The sequence below is a fragment of the Thalassophryne amazonica genome, chromosome 18 (genome assembly GCF_902500255.1).
Source record: "Thalassophryne amazonica chromosome 18, fThaAma1.1, whole genome shotgun sequence".
Taxonomy (NCBI): Eukaryota; Metazoa; Chordata; class Actinopteri; order Batrachoidiformes; family Batrachoididae; genus Thalassophryne; species Thalassophryne amazonica.
Genome location: NC_047120.1, coordinates 25536815 through 25555075, shown reverse-complemented (window position 1 = coordinate 25555075; position 18261 = coordinate 25536815). Strand labels below are relative to the sequence as shown.

The 18261-nt window shown below is 45.5% G+C and overlaps 1 protein-coding gene across 5 annotated transcripts in view; it reads left to right on the top strand.

Moving 5' to 3' along the window:
* Nucleotides 1–18261, top strand: part of pald1a (phosphatase domain containing paladin 1a) — a 223924-nt gene that overhangs the window by 155362 nt on the left and 50301 nt on the right. For all 5 annotated transcript variants that reach the window (XM_034193256.1, XM_034193260.1, XM_034193258.1 and 2 more), the window contains one exon: nucleotides 11693–11833. In XM_034193256.1, the coding sequence (XP_034049147.1) occupies nucleotides 11693–11833 (141 nt within the window). The remainder of the gene's footprint in view (nucleotides 1–11692; nucleotides 11834–18261) is intronic.

Here is an 18261-nt window from a genome sequence, read left to right as displayed (position 1 = left end):
ACCATTCTTGCCGTTTTTACCTCATAACTCCATAGCATTCAGTCATAGATAGCCCAAACTATACAGTTTTGGAGTCGTCGTGATCAGGCACATAACGTGGTATAGCTTTTAACGTGATTGGAGCATTTTTAAATTTTGACCCCTGTGTAATTCTTCAATTGACCCCTACCTGGCTGCCTATTGAAAATTCAAGTGGCCAGTTTTTTCAAAATAGTAATCTCTAAGGAGTATTTGTGCCGAATTTGGTGCTTGTATCACCATGTGAAGGATCGTTTTAGTTGTCTGCTGCACTTTACTGTATTTCTTAACAACTGTCATAATCAGTGTATTGAAATGTTCACATATTCATCCCCTGATTTATCTGAAGAAAAATGGATGTACCAGTGATGGTTTACATGTGTTATAGACTAAACAGTGCACTTATTTATTCACACCATCATTTCTATTTGGCAATACCGTACTCCACTGGGTCCATACATGTCAGAAGTCAGTGAGGTGCTGCTTATTCTGCCTACAACAGAAATGCTTATTGTGTGCATTTATTGATTATATTGATGAATCTACTGATTGTTTTGTTGTTGTAAAAGTCTCAGGTGGTGAGTCCTTTTATAACCATTTTAGCTTTAATATAGCCTGAAGAGTGGAAAGTGTTCTCATTAGCATGCTAATGCATAACTGCATTTTGTTAAAATGACCATGTCAACACATTTTCATTATATTTGCATCAAACAAATATGTTCTTATGTCTTTGGCACAGCTGTGTTGATTTTTACCTCTGCCAAGGAGGTTATGTTTTCTGTCGCGTTTGTTTGTTTGTCTGTCTGTCAGCAGGATAACTCAAAAAGTTTTGAATGGATTTTGATGAAATATTGTAGAGTGGTTGGAAATGACAAGAGGAACAAGTGATTAAATTTTAATGGTGAGCTGGATCACGATCCGGATCCCGATGCTAACAGGTTAGCATGTCTATGGCATTTTCAGTGTTAAAAGTTAGCATTAAGCAGTTGCAGCTGTCATCACGTTCGGGTGCATTTGTTTTCAAATTGTAATATTTCTTAAATTTATTTTTGTTTATATATTAATAATCTAATGATTATTATATACAATTTTAGAGAAAGAGACAAAAAGAAATAGATCACTGTGCCAAGGAGGGAATCTCTTTAGGGTCAGTGACCCTATGGCCTTGTTTAGAGAAGTGTTTCATAAATGTTAAAAAATTAATATATTTGCAGTTTAGTTGAATAATACATTGAATTTTGTCTCTTATTTGTGTTGTGAAAAGTGTAGAAACACGGACCCACAACAGGGGGTGCAAATGAACGGACAATGGAATAAGCCAAATATAACAATTTAATGTTGTGAATGTGCACAACAGAGCAACAGACAACACAATTGAGATCAACAGTCAAATTAGTTATTGTGATGTGTGAGCAGGCTCGAGGATAGAAGACGCCCGTCCAGAAAAGAGCCCGATCACACACGCCTTCCACTCCACCGGACCTGAAGCAATCCTGGAGCCACCAAGCGCTGGGTCCCCAGGTGGCCATTGCCTCCGGCTGTCAGATCAGGTACTGCTGGCAGGAAGAACAGACAGGTGATGGTGGGTGCGTGAACACCCAGCAAACAGTTCAATGTAAAGGTGGAAAGCACCTCCACCTCTCAATCACAATTCTCTCGGAGCTCGTGCAGATCCTGATGTCACACTAAACAGAGACTGGAATGAGGAGCGGAGATACGCCAACTCCCCAGACACAGCCACGTACTCGTAGTGTACAAGAGGTACGTCTGCAAACTCAGAATTAATGTCAGTCAAGCACAGAAGTAAAGACGTTACAACTGTATGGCACCAAAAAGGCTGAGACGTTTACTTGTTCAGTAGACGATTTCTCGGCAGTGAGGTGAAGATGCTGCCCGGCTCTTATGGAGGTGTGGATGATGATGATGAGTGACAGCTGGCGTTGTTGATGAGTGACAGCTGCCACTCCCGGTTGCTCCGGTGCCCTCTCGTGCCTGAAGCCCGCACTTCAGGCAGGGCGCCCTCTGGTGGTGGGCCAGCAGTACCTCCTCTTCAGCGGCCCACACAACAAGACCCCCCCCCCCCCCCTCAACGGGCGCCTCCTGGCGCCCGACCAGGCTTGTCCGGGTGACGGTTGTAGAAGTCGGGCAGGAGGGCCGGGTCCAGGATGAAGCTCCTCTTCACCCAGGAGCGCTCTTCGGGTCCATAACCCTCCCAGTCCACTAGATACTGGAATCCCCGGCCCTTACGACGGACGTCCAGGAGCCAGCGAACTGTCCACGTGGGCTCCCCGTCGATGATCCGGGCAGGAGGTGGCGCCGGTCCGGGGGCACAGAGGGATGAGGTGTGGTGAGGCTTGATCCGGGAGACATGAAAGACGGGATGTATCCGCAGTGAAGCTGGCAGCCTCAGCTTCACCGCGGCAGGACTGAGGACCTTGATGATGGGGAAGGGGCCGATGTACCGATCCTTCAGTTTTTGTGAGTCCACCTGTAACGGAATGTCTTTCGTCGGTAGCCAATCCTCCTGCCAGGGCTGGTATGCAGGGGCCGGGGATCGCCGGCGGTCTGCATGGGCCTTGGCCCTCGTCCGGGCTTTGAGCAGGGCAGAGCGGGCAGAGCGCCACACCTGACGGCACCGCCTCAGAGGGCACCCCGACCTCTCCCTCCACAAGCGGAAACAATGGGGGCTGGTACCTCAAACACACCTCAAACGGGGAGAGGCCGGTGGCAGATGAAACTTGACTGTTGTGTGCGTACTCGATCCAGGCCAGATGGTTGCTCCAGGCCGTCAGGTGCGCCGAGGTCACACAGCGAAGGGCCTGTTCCAATTCTTGGTTGGCCCGCTCTACCTGTCCGTTGGTCTGGGGATGGTACCCGGACGAGAGGCTCACGGTGGCCCCCAGTTCTCTACAAAAACTCCTCCAGACTTGTGAGGAGAACTGGGGACCACGGTCAGAGACGACATCGGATGGAATCCCATGCAGACATACGACGTGGTGGACCAGGAGGTCTGCAGTCTCCTGGGCCGTCGGGAGCTTCGGGAGGGCCACGAAGTGGGCCGCCTTGGAGAACCGGTCCACTATCGTGAGGATGGTGGTCATGCCCTGGGACGGCGGGAGGCCCGTGACGAAGTCCAGGCCGATGTGGGACCAGGGGCGGTGGGACACAGGTAACGGCTGGAGGAGACCCTGTGCCCGTTGGTGGTCTGCCTTTCCCCTGGCGCAGGTGGTGCAGGCCTGGACATACTCCCGGATGTCGGCTTCCATAGACGCCCACCAGAAGCGCTGCCTGACCACTGCCATGGTTCTTCGCACCCCTGGGTGACAGGAGAGCTTGGACCCGTGACAGAAGTCCCGGACAGCAGCTCTGGCTTCCGGTGGGATGTAGAGTCTGTTCTTTGGGCCGGTCCCCGGGTCCGGGTTCCGTGCCAGGGCCTCCCGGATGGTCTTCTCCACGTCCCAGGTGAGGGCTGCCACGATAGTGGACTCGGGGATGATGGGTTCCAGTGGATCTGACAGCTCGATCTTGACCTCCTCTTCATGGACCCGGGACAGGGCGTCAGATCGCTGGTTCTTGGTTCCGGGGCGGTTGGTAATCCGGAAGTCAAAACGCCCGAAGAACAGTGACCAGCGGGCTTGCCTGGGGTTCAGACGCTTCGCGGTCCGGATGTACTCCAGGTTCCGATGGTCCGTGAAAACCGTAAATGGTACCGCAGCTCCCTCCAACAGGTGTCTCCACTCCTCAAGAGCCTCTTTCACGCAAGAAGTTCCTGATTGCCGATGTCATAGTTCCGCTCCGCCGGGGTCAACCTATGGGAAAAATAGGCACTTGGATGGAGAACCTTGTCGGACTCTCCGCTCTGGGACAGCACGGCTCCTATCCCTGAGTCAGAGGCATCCACTTCAACAACAAACTGGCGATTGGGATCGGGCTGCACCACAACGGGTGCAGACGAGAACCGACGTTTCAACTCCCTAAACGCGGCTTCGCACCGATCCGACCAGGTGAAGGGGTCTTTAGTGGAGGCCAGGGCCATCAGGGGGCTAACTACCTGGCTATAGCCCTTAATAAACCTCCGGTAGAAATTTGCGAAGCCGAGGAACTGTTGCAGCTTCTTATGGCTTGTCGGTTGGGGCCAATCCCTCACCGCCGCAACCTTGACCGGATCGGGTGCGACGGAGTTGGAGGAGATGATGAACCCCAGGAAGGACAAAGAAGTGCGGTGGAACTCGCACTTCTCGCCCTTCACAAACAGCCGGTTCTCCAACAACCGCTGCAGGACCTGACGTACATGCTGGACATGGGTCTCAGGATCCGGGGAGAAGATGAGGATGTCGTCCAGGTATACGAAGACGAACCGGTGCAGGAAGTCCCGCAAGACATCATTAACCAATGCCTGGAATGTCGCGGGCGCATTGGTGAGGCCAAACAGCATGACCTGGTACTCAAAGTGACCCTACGGGGTGTTAAATGCTGTCTTCCACTCGTCTCCCTTCCGGATCCGAACCAGGTGGTACACATTTCTAAGATCCAATTTGGTGAAAATTTGGGCTCCATGCAGGGGCGTGAACACAGAATCTAACAGAGGCAGCGGGTATCGATTACGAACCGTGACTTCATTCAGCCCTCTGTAGTCTATGCATGGACGGAGTCCGCCGTCCTTTTTGCCCACAAAAAAGAAACCTGCACCCATCGGGGAGGTGGAGTTCCGGATCAACCCGGCAGCTAAGGAGTCCCGGATGTAGGTCTCCATTGATTCGTGCTCAGGACAAGAGAGGTTGTACAGCCTGCTGGACGGGTACTCAGCGCCTGGGATCAAATCAATGGCACAATCGTACGGACGGTGTGGGGGAAGAGCAAGCGCCAGATCTTTGCTGAAGACGTCAGCAAGATCATGGTACTCCTCAGGCACCGCTGACAGATTGGGTGGGACTTTAACCTCCTCATTAGCTGTCACACCGGGTGGAACCGAGGATCCTAAACATTCCCGGTGGCAGGTGTCGCTCCACTGCGTCACTACCCCAGACGGCCAATCAATCCGGGGATTGTGCTTTAATATTCATGGAAACCCCAAAATCACTCGGGAGGTAGAAGGTGTTATATAAAACACAATCTCCTCCCTGTGATTTCCAGACACCACCAATGTCACTGGTTGTGTCTGGTGTGTGATTAATGGGAGAAGGGTGCCATCTAGTGCCCGTACCTTCAATGGGGAAGGTAGTGCCACTAGAGGGGGCCCTACCTCCCTGGCCCATCTGCTGTCCAGCAGATTCCCTTCAGACCCCGTGTCCACCAGTGCTGGGGCGTGAAGGGTAAGATCCCCACAAAGGATCGTCACTGGGATGCGTGCTGATCTATGGGCTTTCCCCGCGTGGATGTTATGGCCCACCCTTAACCCAGTCTCTAAGGGCGGGCGTTGAAGTTTAACCGTTTGGGGCAGTTTCTTTGTATGTGCTCATCAGAGCCACAGAAAAAACACTCCCCGTGAGCCAGCCTCCGTTGTCTGTCATTTGATTTTACTTTGGCTATGCTCGTGTCCATAGCTTCGTCAGCAGGGGGAGCTGTGGCTCCACGGAGCTCTCTGACTGTGGAACGTGGGGACGGCGGCACCCTTTCGGACCCGGAAGGAAGAGGGACGGCTCGTGCCCGGCCACGCCCTTCGCCCCTCTCCCGACGATGTTCTTCTAACCGGTTGTCCAACCGTATAACCAGGTCGACAAGCCCGTCAAAATCCCGCGGCTCATCCTTAGCCAGCAGGTGCTCCTTCAGGACTGGAGACAGTCCATTTACGAAGGCAGCGCAGAGTGCAACGTTATTCCAGCCGGACCTTGCAGCCGCGATGCGGAAGTCGACTGCGTAGTCGGCTGCACTCCGACGTCCCTGTCTCATAGACAGCAGCACAGTCGAAGTGGTCTCGTCTCTATTGGGATGATCAAACACTTGTTTAAACTCCCTCACAAACCCAGTATATGTCATTAGGAGCCATGAATTTTGCTCCCAGAGTGCCGTAGCCCAGGCGCGTGCCTCTCCTCGAAGCAAATTGATGACATAAGCCACCCGGCTAGCATCTGACGCGTACATGACGGGACGTTGTGCAAAGACCAGCGAACACTGCATTAAGAAGTCCGCGCACGTCTCGACACAACCTCCGTACGGTTCCGGTGAGCTTATGTATGCTTCAGGGGATGGGGGGGTTCGTTGAATCACCACTGTGCTCGGTCAGCTGGAGGAGGTGCTGCAGCAGCGCCCGGAGTGCGCGCTTCCACCTGGGCGGTGAGAGCCTCCATCCTCCGATTGAGTATGACGTTCTGCTCGGTTACTAAATCCAACCGAGCAGTGAAGGTGGTTAAGATTTGCTGCAGCTCTCCTAACACGCCTCCTGCCGACACCTGTGCACCCTGTGTTTCCATTGGCGGTTCAAGCGATGGTTGACGCCCCTCGGGATCCATGATGAGGGCCGAGAAATCCTGTTGTGAAAAGTGTAGGAACACAGACCCACAACAGGGGGCGCAAATGAACGGACAATGGAATAAGCCACATATAACAATTTAATGTTGTGAATGTGCACAACAGAGCAACAGACAACACAATTGAGATCAACAGTCAAATTAGTTACGGTGATGTGTGAGCAGGCTCGAGGATAGAAGACGCCCATCCAGAAAAGAGCCGGATCCCACACGCCTTCCACTCCACCGGACCTGAAGCAATCCTGGAGCCACCAAGCGCTGGGTACCCAGGTGGCCATTGCCTCCGGCTGTCAGATCAGGTACTTCTGGCAGGAAGAACAGACAGGTGATGGTGGGTGCATGAACACCCAGCAAACAGTTCAATATAAAGGTGGAAAGCACCTCCACCTCTCAATCACAATTCTCTCGGAGCTCGTGCAGATCCTGATGTCACACTAAACAGAGACTGGAATGAGGAGCGGAGATACGCCAACTCCCCAAACACAGCCACGTACTCGTAGTGTACAAGAGGTACATCTGCAAACTCAGAATTAATGTCAGTCAAGCACAGAAGTAAAGACGTTACAACTGTATGGCACCAAAAAGGCTGAGACGTTTACTTGTTCAGTAGACGATTTCTCGGCAGTGAGGTGAAGATGCTGCCCAGCTCTTATGGAGGTGTGGATGATAATGATGAGTGACAGCTGGCGTTGTTGATGAGTGACAGCTGCCACTCCCGGTTGCTCCGGTGCCCTCTCGTGCCTGAAGCCCGCACTTCAATTTGTTTTTGTCTATAAGCACATGCAATATCAGTATCAGTGCTCAGATGACAGTAGCTTCTGGGAAAGGTGCAAGTTGCAATAAACTGTGATGCCAAGCGCTAAGGATACATGCTATCCAGTCACAGCAGATGAAACGTTTTTACTACTGAGCAAACATCATTGTTAGACTTTTTTAGGTTCAATGATTCCACGGCGTGTAGATGTTATGGCGTCAGTGACCCCATGGCCTTGGCGGAGGTTTGCACTCTCTGAGTGCTTCTAGTTATATAATTTTTACGGTTGTTAAAATATTCTTATGCCAATAATTTGCTGTTCATCAAAATTGTTTCCTTGTGGACAAACAAAAACCTGGTAAAGATCTGACTCCTGGCTGTGGGTTGGAGTTGCTGGGTGTATTTTAGAGTGTGTGGTGACAAAGACTGAGTGGTTGGAACCTGCTGGCCACGTCCTCAGCACTGTAAACACAGACACACACAATGCTGCATGCCAATCACAGCAGTGCGGCCCGCCGAGTTTCTGGGAAACTAAGTGGTCACTACGGAAACCTTGTTCTCCTCTAATTCTGCTTCAGAAGGATGTGTGGCATTGCCAACCATGGTGAAATATCTGCCAGAAAAAATGAGTGTTGCCATGGCTGTGGACTCCAAACCAGCGTATGATGCAGGCTGTGTTGTACGTGTTGGAAAATCCTCTCCTGGTGTCCTGGTGTGACATAGAAAGTTTTCAGTAAACCCCTAACTGTCAGGGCCTAGTTCTTTAAAGGCCTGGACACATGGCATACGATGATTCCTGAATGAAGGGAAAAATTTTAAAAAGTCACAAATCGTCGAAAAAAGGTGGACAAATGAGCTTTTGACTTTTACCATCACCAAATAGCCTGCATTGTGTGTCTGCATCCTGCTCTGCATTCCAGGACTTGGTGCTGGGATGGAGCTCTGTTGCACCTGAGTCCTGGAGAAGCTGCAAAGAGAAGTGCGCGATCTGACCCGCTATGGAGATCTGTGCACATGTTGGTGGATCCACCTGCTCTGGTTGCTCGTCCAGAACAAAAGAGGGATCAACTCCATCATCAGAATCCTCACTGTCTGGTTCAGACTGACGACATGATGCACACTCCGTTTTGCTCCAATTTAAAAAAACAAAACACTGGTGTGCCATGGTGGCTGCTGTATCACTGTATTACGTTACTAAGCCATATATATTGATTTATAACAGATAACTGTCAAAAATATGTGTAAAGATTGAATATACCAGAGCAGTAAATTGACCAGTCCGTGTGAACGCTGTGCATTGACTCCCCATGTCTGGTTATTTCCACCAGCTGCGTTATAGATCAGGTGATCCACAACGTGAATTCTGTCTTCCAGAACAGCTCTGATTTAATCATCTGAATCGTGTACTTGTTGCCACATGTACAGAAGAGCTGGATTGTCATTCCTACACTCATGTTGCCATATTTAATAAAAAAATAATAAGCGCATGCAGGAGGCGATCACTGCTGCTGCTGCCGCTGCTGCATTCAAGTACCATCGGAAATTACACAACTTTTTTTGTTGTTTGTTGTTTTTTTTCTCAAATTCAGCAGTTGCTTGTGGCAGGAACGTGGTTTTCATTTTATTTTTGGTAAAATAATTCATTGTATCCACACAAAAGATTAATTCTGGCCTATATAAGGTGCCTGAGCCCAGTGAAGCTGACCCCCCCACCCAGAAAAAAAAAATCCAAGCAAACAGACTGAGTTTGCCCTGTAGTTTCCAACATTACATGAACGCAGCGGAGGCAACAAGTGCTCACAGACAGTGAGCACTGTATCACTGTATACTTTCAATACACTAATACCATTCAGCTGGTCGAAAGAAGTCGAACTAAACGCTAACGTTACAAAAACTAAGCAAACGATCTAAAAACATCAAGAATGACAGGAAAATGAAATACAGATGAATTGAGGTTTTCTGCGGCATTTGTTCAAATTTTTTGACAGTTTAAAAAACCTGACAAAGTGCCAGCCGCAGGAACGAAGCTGCGTGAAGGTTAAACGATGCCAATGAAAGTCAATGAAACTCCAGATTTCTTGTTTCATTCATTCATTCATTGCCCTTTTTTAAGTGCTCTGTGACCGGGCCTTAAGGTGTCCTAAGAAAATATGAATTGCCCCCGCCCCAAATTGTTCAACTCGAGCATTATCCTCAGTGACATGATATCTGTGTCTCCCACCATCTGTGTCTCCCCTTCATTTGGCGGTGGGGGGCACAGTTGGGTATAGTCCGGGATACCGTCTTTCCATGCTTTTGCCACGATATATCCAAGGCCCTTGGGTTCAAACTAGCCAAACTTGAAATGTGAAAAGTCCCATTTGGGGTTATGATCACCATAGCAACAGTGAGGCCATTGTTTCTATGGTGATCATGATTTGCATAGTAATTAGGTCATGGGTCCTATATAGGCCCTGACGCCCACTGGTGACGGTGCTTATCTCCAGATTCTGTAGCGTGAAGCGGTTGAGAGTTTACGACCCCCCCACACCAGTCGCCAGTCCAATGCTGGTTACTTTCCCAGCCAACGCAAGTACCCATTTGCAACTGGATGAACTGAGACAATGTCGATTAAGTGTCTTGTCCAAGAACACAGACATCTAGCGTGAACGGGATTCGAACACAGGTCTACATATTGTCAGTCTAGCTCCTTATTCACTCAGCTAGCTGCTTTACACCATGAGGTTATATGAGTTCAAAATCATATTTTTGGTCATTATTGCTTGAGCTTGGCACACAAAATTTTGACACAGCTTACATCTGACTCCAAATTTCCCGCTAGAGACCAGATGACCTTTACCTTCTGAGAGTGGCACGGTCTAATTTGACATTACTCTTAATTTCTGTGCTGCTAAAATGTTTGGGCGCACACTGACAGTCCAGCCAGAAGACAGTGATGTTATTTCGGCTATGAGGTCATCTGGTCCTGGTTTTTACCCAGAGATGGGCGGGTAAAGATTCTTGTTCAACAGTGTTTTTGCAACAAGTGTACCCGTAAACACTCAGTTATTTTTGTTTTTTTCCACTTTGGCCAGATGTCCTTAAATAACCAGAATGTTTTTAATTACTGAATTTGAATTACTGAATTTGAATGTTCTGTTTAGAAACTTGAATTAAAGTGGTTGCGTGTCTGTTCATGCCTGACTGACTGAGGAAATATGAATGACTTTGAATGACGTTGACTTTTAATCGATGCCCCTTCACCCAATCAGATCTGTGTCCTTCACTGACACTCAACTGTTCCACTATATTTGGTCCAAATTGGATCAAAACTGGGCGTAGGTACAACCTGTCATGTTGGTTGGGCATGAAGAAAATGAAGGAAGGAAGGAAGGAAGGAAGGAAGGAAGGAAGGAAGGAAGGAAGGAAGGAAGGAAGGAAGGAAGGAAGAGTTCTTTATTATCATTGCACATATACAGTATGCATACAGTGAAATTTGTCCTCTGCATTTCACCCATCACCCTAATTACATTTAGACACAATACAACTACTAGGAGCAGTGGGCAGCCACAGTCTGGCGCCGGGGACCAAATCCAGATGTACAGACAGGAGCGGACCTTAAATAAGTGCCTAAAATTAAAAAAAAAAAAAAAAAGGGCTGTAATGCTTATTCAAAAACACTCTGAAGTATAATGTTTTATGTTGGGCTCAGTTGTGTTTCCAATGTTGAACTTAGTGTCTGTGAGATTTATTGAACTAATACACTGGTCAACATTTTTTTTTTTCTTGAATAAACTTAGATTTAGGGTTATTTTGGGGTGCTGAATCCCAAACTGAGCTCAGATTTCCTCTATCACAGTACATTTTTTGCAGTCTGCATGATCTGTATTAATGCATTACGCAAAAGTTTCTCATTCACTCATGAGTTTGACGCCACTAATTGTGCACAAAAGCAGTCTCAAAAGCATAGTTTTTAAACCAGGGTCACAAAATCTGAACAAGTGTGTGAGACTGCAGCTTTTGCTTCAATGCTTGATGCGAGAAATATGTTTTCATATCTGAAATACGTGATGCGATTGGCAAAAAATAATACCAGATTCAGATTCAGTGTGCCCAAATTACCCAAAATCCTTTGAAAACTTCCATGCAAGAAAAATTGTGTTGACCACTGTTGTTGAACTTTTATTCTTTTTTTTCCCTTTTTTTAACAATCGAAACTGTAAGCATTAGTAATCCTCTAAATCAAGATTTGACAAAGTGCAATTTTCAGATAAAATGCAATTTGTTTCCCTATTGTTGTTCATGATCATCCCCAACAAACCTAACTCGTGTTTTTTACTGTTCTGTCCTCAATTTCTATCATCCAGGAACCTGAGGGGGAAAATAGTTGAGATGTGAAAAGTGATTCTTGCTTAGTTTTTTCAAACTCTGTTGATGGGAGTATAATGACTGCATGTTGTGCGCTGGTGTGCAGGTAGTGATGCAGCTGGTGCGTCTTCTCCCTGATGGACACAGGATGAAGAAAGAGGTGGACATGGCCCTGGACTCAGTCAGCGAGACTATGACCCCAATGCACTACCACCTGAGAGAGATAATCATCTGCACATACAGACAGGTAAACTTTTGGGGTTGGTGTTTTTTTTTTTGGTGGCCTTGCCTTTCAAAAGGTAATAATTAAAAATGCAGACTAAACACACTTTAGAACCAGTTTAGCCCATTTATGGACTTTTATGCTTTTTATTGATGTTATATAGCAAATTCTTTAAAGCATTTTGTAATAACTGCATCAAATGTGCTCTGCAAATACATTTGTTGTTAAAGCTGTATGGCCTTTCAAATAAAAAAAAAAAGACAAAATTTAGTTTATACCAAAATCAAAGCATTACAGTGTAGGTTTAGGCAAAATTTTAGGCAAAATTACATAATTTTAATGAGGAGAATCAGGGAGGCATTCCATGGAGAATATTCTTTTCCTTTGTCACTGTCATGCAGATAAACTGCAGGAGGAAGCACTTGTGCCCATGCGTGAGGTTTTGATACCTGACTCGCTTGATGCGTGTTCCTGAGTACACGTATGAGTACATACAGTTTGGTACTCGTCGATACCGAGTACCAGTACGAATACTTAATGATACCATTACAGTTTTATGATGACTTTGAAAACATGTTTTATTCATCAGTTGTTCCCTATTTTTTGGCTGCAACTGCTACCAATATCATTAGCTTTGTTTTTATTTACAAAAATTTCACTTAAATCGTGTAGCTTCACTTTTTGACTACAACAAATTGTCCTTTAACATTAACCGTGTGTTTCTTAACAAACATGACATCTCATCTTTTTCTTTGTGGGTCATGGGATAATTTCATCGCGTTCAGACAGAATAGCCCGTTGCCTGTGGTAATTGAGCCATTAACGAGGAGCAGTGACACTTTCAACTTCTGGTGCAAATTGCGGCCTGTGGAGAAGGAGCGGAGGGTTCGAACGAAGCTTCACAGACATCCAACGAACGGATTACACCTGGAGCAGACCAAGCCGGTCTCACATCATCCTGAACACCCACACCAAGGGCTGAAACTCACCAACCTGATGGACGATCTTCGCCGCTGAAACCGTAATGTGATGGAGCAACTGTTCCGCAAAGAGGAACTTTTTTCAGCCACGAAAAGGAATTAAAGTATTTTCAGATGTTGTTTTCCAAACTTAGGAGGCTGTATATGGATTATTTTTTCTTCAGGATCATGTGATGATGATTCCATGAATAGGTAAGACTTTTATTTACTCTGTGCATGAATTTACTCCGCATGATGGACTACAGCTTTCAGCCAGTCAATGGACAGCATTGATGGACGTATTTTGACCTATGAGTAAATTACGTGAAAACCTGTAAGAAATCCATAAATTAGCCGCATCATTGTTTAAGCAGCAGTGTTCAAAATGTATGAAAAAAGTAGTGGCTTATCATCCAGAAATTACAGAGCATGTGCAAGAAAATCCCCCATTGAGAGATTGACATCACGTTGCTGCGGAAGGGTATCGGGTTTTGGGCTATCTGAGAAGTTTTATGATTGCAAGTACGAGTAAATGAATATGGGATCGGGCCGATACTGGTATCAGGATCGGTGCATCCCTAGTAATATGTCTTGTAAATCAACTCAGAGGTGTTATTTGGTTTCAAAATCAGTGTTGTTAGATTTAGAATAGTTTATTTATTGCTAACCTTTACAAAATATATGAGAAATCAGCTGTTTGAGTTTTCTGCCATCTTGTTTTTTTGTTTGTTTGTTTTTTCTCAAGCGAGCAGCCAGCTGATGTTAGCTGCCTTTCTTTACTCCAATTGGCAGTCACTGTGCCCTTCCCAGCAACCCTCGTGCAGATGGGCCAAGCCCCCACATGATCTATGACTTTGCCTCCAAATGTAGGTCATGGTGTCTGATTGCTTGAATTTCGACCCCTAAGGGACTTTAAATTCTAAATTGTTTTCAGACAGAGCAAATTTTGATTATATTGACAATATCATATTGTTAATCCCTTATTTATATACTAAGGAATAAAATTATAGTGGTGCAAAGAAAATTCTTTTTATGACTTAAATTTTAAAATCCCCAAAGGCAGTGTTAAATTATTTTGAGTAATATTGCTTTAATTTTGACAGTTTCCCAGTAAATGTTATAAAAGTAACAGAGATTCATAAAGCATTTGAAGGGGCTTTGACGTAATTACACAAAACTGTGACAGTGTTAAAGACATCTGAAATTTCATCCAAACTTTTCAGTAATTCAGCAGTGCTTCGGTCTGTCCAGTATAACAAGCTGCTGACAACAGTTTCTACGCTGTACTGATGTGAAGCAGTGAAGTATTCCACACAGATGACAGTTACAGTGAAGGAAAGAAAATGTGAATGAGCATTTTTGAGCCACATCTACATGAGCCCCACAGATGGCGCCAAAAACGTTGCTTGTGACACATTGCAGAGCATGGAAAACTGATTAGGACACAACATGATGAGTTCTTTCAGGTTCTGTGGGGTTCAAATGGAGAACTGACTGAAAAAAGGTTGGAAAAGAAACCCTGAAGTGTATCACATATCATATGAAACACCTAGTGGTGGATTTTGATATATTGGTCACTCTCTCAGGGTGGCAATTTGGCGTGGTGGCACGATTGCTCACAAGAAAAGCCCACATTTACACAGGGGATGCACGCACAGGGGAGGTGGGGGGTCAATAGCCACTCTGGTTTTAGAATTTGGAATCGGTGAGCAAGTGCCACACAGGTGCAAATATGGCAGAAGTATACAATGGATAAATTCATTATGGATCAATACAAATATTTACTTTGAAAAGTACCAAGGAAGCATGAAGATGTCAGTAATCATTTCATAATTCCACTGTTGCCCTCTTAGTCACAACTGAATCTAATTGTGAGGGACGTAGAGATTCCAACCCCTAGATATTATGCATGTAATTCGAGTGGCTAATGTTAATTATTACAAGTCTTATGTTTGTTAGCCTCTTGCTATGTTGTTAAAAATTAAAATTGCTCCAATTTTGATCAAACGTGATGCACATTATTGGTTGAAATAAAAGGATTAAAAAATGTAATATTTTTGACTGGGTTGAATGCTTGGTCTCCAAAGTAAGGTCAAACAAGTTCGACGTCCATTGGATTCTATGACATGTGACATACACTCAACAAAAATATAAACGCAACACGTTTGGTTTTGCTCCCATTTTGTATGAGATGAACTCAAAGATCTAAAACTTTTTCAACATACACAATATCACCATTTCCCTCAAATATTGTTCACAAACCAGTCTAAATCTGTGATAGTGAGCACTTCTCCTTTGCTGAGATAATCCATCCCACCTCACAGGTGTGCCATATCAAGATGCTGATTAGACACCATGATTAGTGCACAGGTGTGCCTTAGACTGCCCACAATAAAAGGCCACTCTGAAAGGTGCAGTTTTATCACACAGCACAATGCCACAGATGTCGCAAGATTTGAGGGAGCGTGCAATTGGCATGCTGACAGCAGGAATGTCAACCAGAGCTGTTGCTCGTGTAATGAATGTTCATTTCTCTACCATAAGCCGTCTCCAAAGGCGTTTCAGAGAATTTGGCAGTACATCCAACCAGCCTCACAACCGCAGACCACGTGTAACCACACCAGCCCAGGACCTCCACATCCAGCATGTTCACCTCCAAGATTGTCTGAGACCAGCCACTCGGACAGCTGCTGAAACAATCGGTTTGCATAACCAAAGAATTTCTGCACAAACTGTCAGAAACCGTCTCAGGGAAGCTCATCTACATGCTCGTCGTCCTCATCGGGGTCTCGACCTGACTCCAGTTCGTCGTCGTAACCGACTTGAGTGGGCAAATGCTCACATTCGCTGGCGTTTGGCACGTTGGAGAGGTGTTCTCTTCACGGATGAATCCCGGTTCACACTGTCCAGGGCAGATGGCAGACAGCGTGTGTAGCGACGTGTGGGTGAGCGGTTTTCTGATGTCAATGTTGTGGATCGAGTGGCCCATGGTGGCGGTGGGGTTATGGTATGGGCAGGCATCTGTTATGGACGAAGAACACAGGTGCATTTTATTGATGGCATTTTGAATGCACAGAGATACCGTGACGAGATCCTGAGGCCCATTGTTGTGCCATACATCCAAGAACATCACCTCATGTTGCAGCAGGATAATGCACGGCCCCATGTTGCAAGGATCTGTACACAATTCTTGGAAGCTGAAAATGTCCCAGTTCTTGCATGGCCGGCATACTCACCGGACATGTCACCCATTGAGCATGTTTGGGATGCTCTGGACCGGTGTATACGACAGCGTGTACCAGTTCCTGCCAATATGCAGCAATATGGCACAGCCATTGAAGAGGAGTGGACCAACATTCCACAGGCCACAATTGACAACCTGATCAACGCTATGCGAAGGAGATGTGTTGCACTGCATGAGGCAAATGGTGGTCACACCAGATACTGACTGGTATCCCCCCCCCAATAAAACAAAACTGCACCTTTCAGAGTGGCCTTTTATTGTGGGCAGTCTAAGGCACACCTGTGCACTAATCATGGTGTCTTATCAGCATCTTGGTATGGCACACCTGTGAGGTGGGATGGATTATCTCAGCAAAGGAGAAGTACTCACTATCACAGATTTAGACTGGTTTGTGAGCAATATTTGAGGGAAATGGTGATATTGTGTATGTGGAAAAAGTTTTAGATCTTTGAGTTCATCTCATACAAAATGGGAGCAAAACCAAAAGTGTTGCGTTTATTTTTTTTGAGTGTATGTAACATGATAACTAAGCATGGCAGATGGTGCAACCTATTCCTTTTAAAAATGCTATTAACTCAACCAATAATTTGCATAATTTTTTTACTAAAATTGGAGCAACTTTAAGTTTTGACCCTGTACAAACTGAAACTGACCTTTGTCACCATTTTTGCTGTTTTTACCCCAAACATTTTACCCCATAACTCCGTAACATTCAGACAAAGATAGTCCAAACTATACCTTTGTGGAATTGTTATGATCAGACAAATAATGTGGTATAGTTTTCAACATGATTGGAGCATTTTAAAATTTTGACCCCTGTGTAATTCTTTATTGACCCCTGTAGCTCATTAGAGGTCAGCTCCAAGATGGTTCCATATCGGAAAATAAACATTAGTTATTTTGATTTTGATTTGATCATTTATTTAGTCCCCATGGGGGCAATTCAGGTGCAGTCAGCAGTAAAAATTACATTACATTCATAAAACCACATCATACAAATTCATAAAAAACATAAAAACATAAAAACACAGCAGAATAAATATACAAAACAAGAGCCCAGAAATAAGGTGCGAGTCAGTGTAAACTTAAGTGCAACAGTGAGTCCTTAGGTGTTATTTAGGAGAGCAATGGCTGTGGGAATAAAAGAGTTTTTTAGTCTGTTGGTTCTGCATCTGGGCATTACCAGGCGTCTGCCCGAAGGCAGAAACTTAAATTGTGGGTGCAGAGGTTGTGCAGGATCAGCCATAATTTTCCTGGCTTTTGACACAACCCTTGTTTTAAAAAGGTCCATAATGTCCGTGCACTGAGTTCCCATAATTTTACCACATTCCTTGACAATATTAGAAAGTGCATTCTCTGATGAGCCTTACTGCACACTGCATTAACCTGCAATTCAAAGGATAATTTATTGTCAATTTGGGTGCCCAGATACTTATAATTCTCAACAATATCTATGGGCTTCCTATCAATGGACATATGATTCAGAACAGGTGGTGTTTTCCTGAAATCAATGTGCATTTCTTTGGTTTTATCCACATTTATATGTAGAAAAGATGAATGGCACCACTCTAAAAAGTCCAGCAAGACCAAACTGTGGTCTGTGGAGTCATCACTGTGCAGAATGGACAGGATGACTGAATCATCTGCATATTTTATGATGTGATGATTATCATGTTGGCTTTGACAGAGATTAGTATAAAAAACAAACAACAAAGGAGATAAAATGCAGCCCTGAGGGACTCCAGTGGATGATACAACAGCATCGGCGAGAGTTTCATTAACTCTGACTCTCTGCGATCTGTTTGTTAAAAAGTCAGTAATCCATAAGATTAGGCCAACATCAATATTCATGTGTCTTAATCGCTCTGCCAATACATATGGTTGTATGCAGTTAAAAGCGGAGGAGAAATCAATAAACAACATCCGAATAAAGGTATTTGCTCCTTCAAGATGCTGCAAAGCCAGATTGAGTAAAGTGGAGATTGCATCATCATCCACGCCCCTTCCAGATCTGTATGCAAACTGGAGTGGGTGTAACACTCCCTGTGTTTGTCTTAAAAGCTCCTCTTTAACAATTTTCTCAAAAGTCTTCATAGCAAGAGGTGTTAATGCTATAGGCCTGTAGTTGTTCAGTTCTTTAGGTGACTTGTTTTTTGGTATTGGAATAATTGTTGAGGATGTCCAAAGGGAGAGTACTGTGCGGAGTTCCATTGAACAAGAAAAGATGTGGCAGAAGATATCAGCCAATT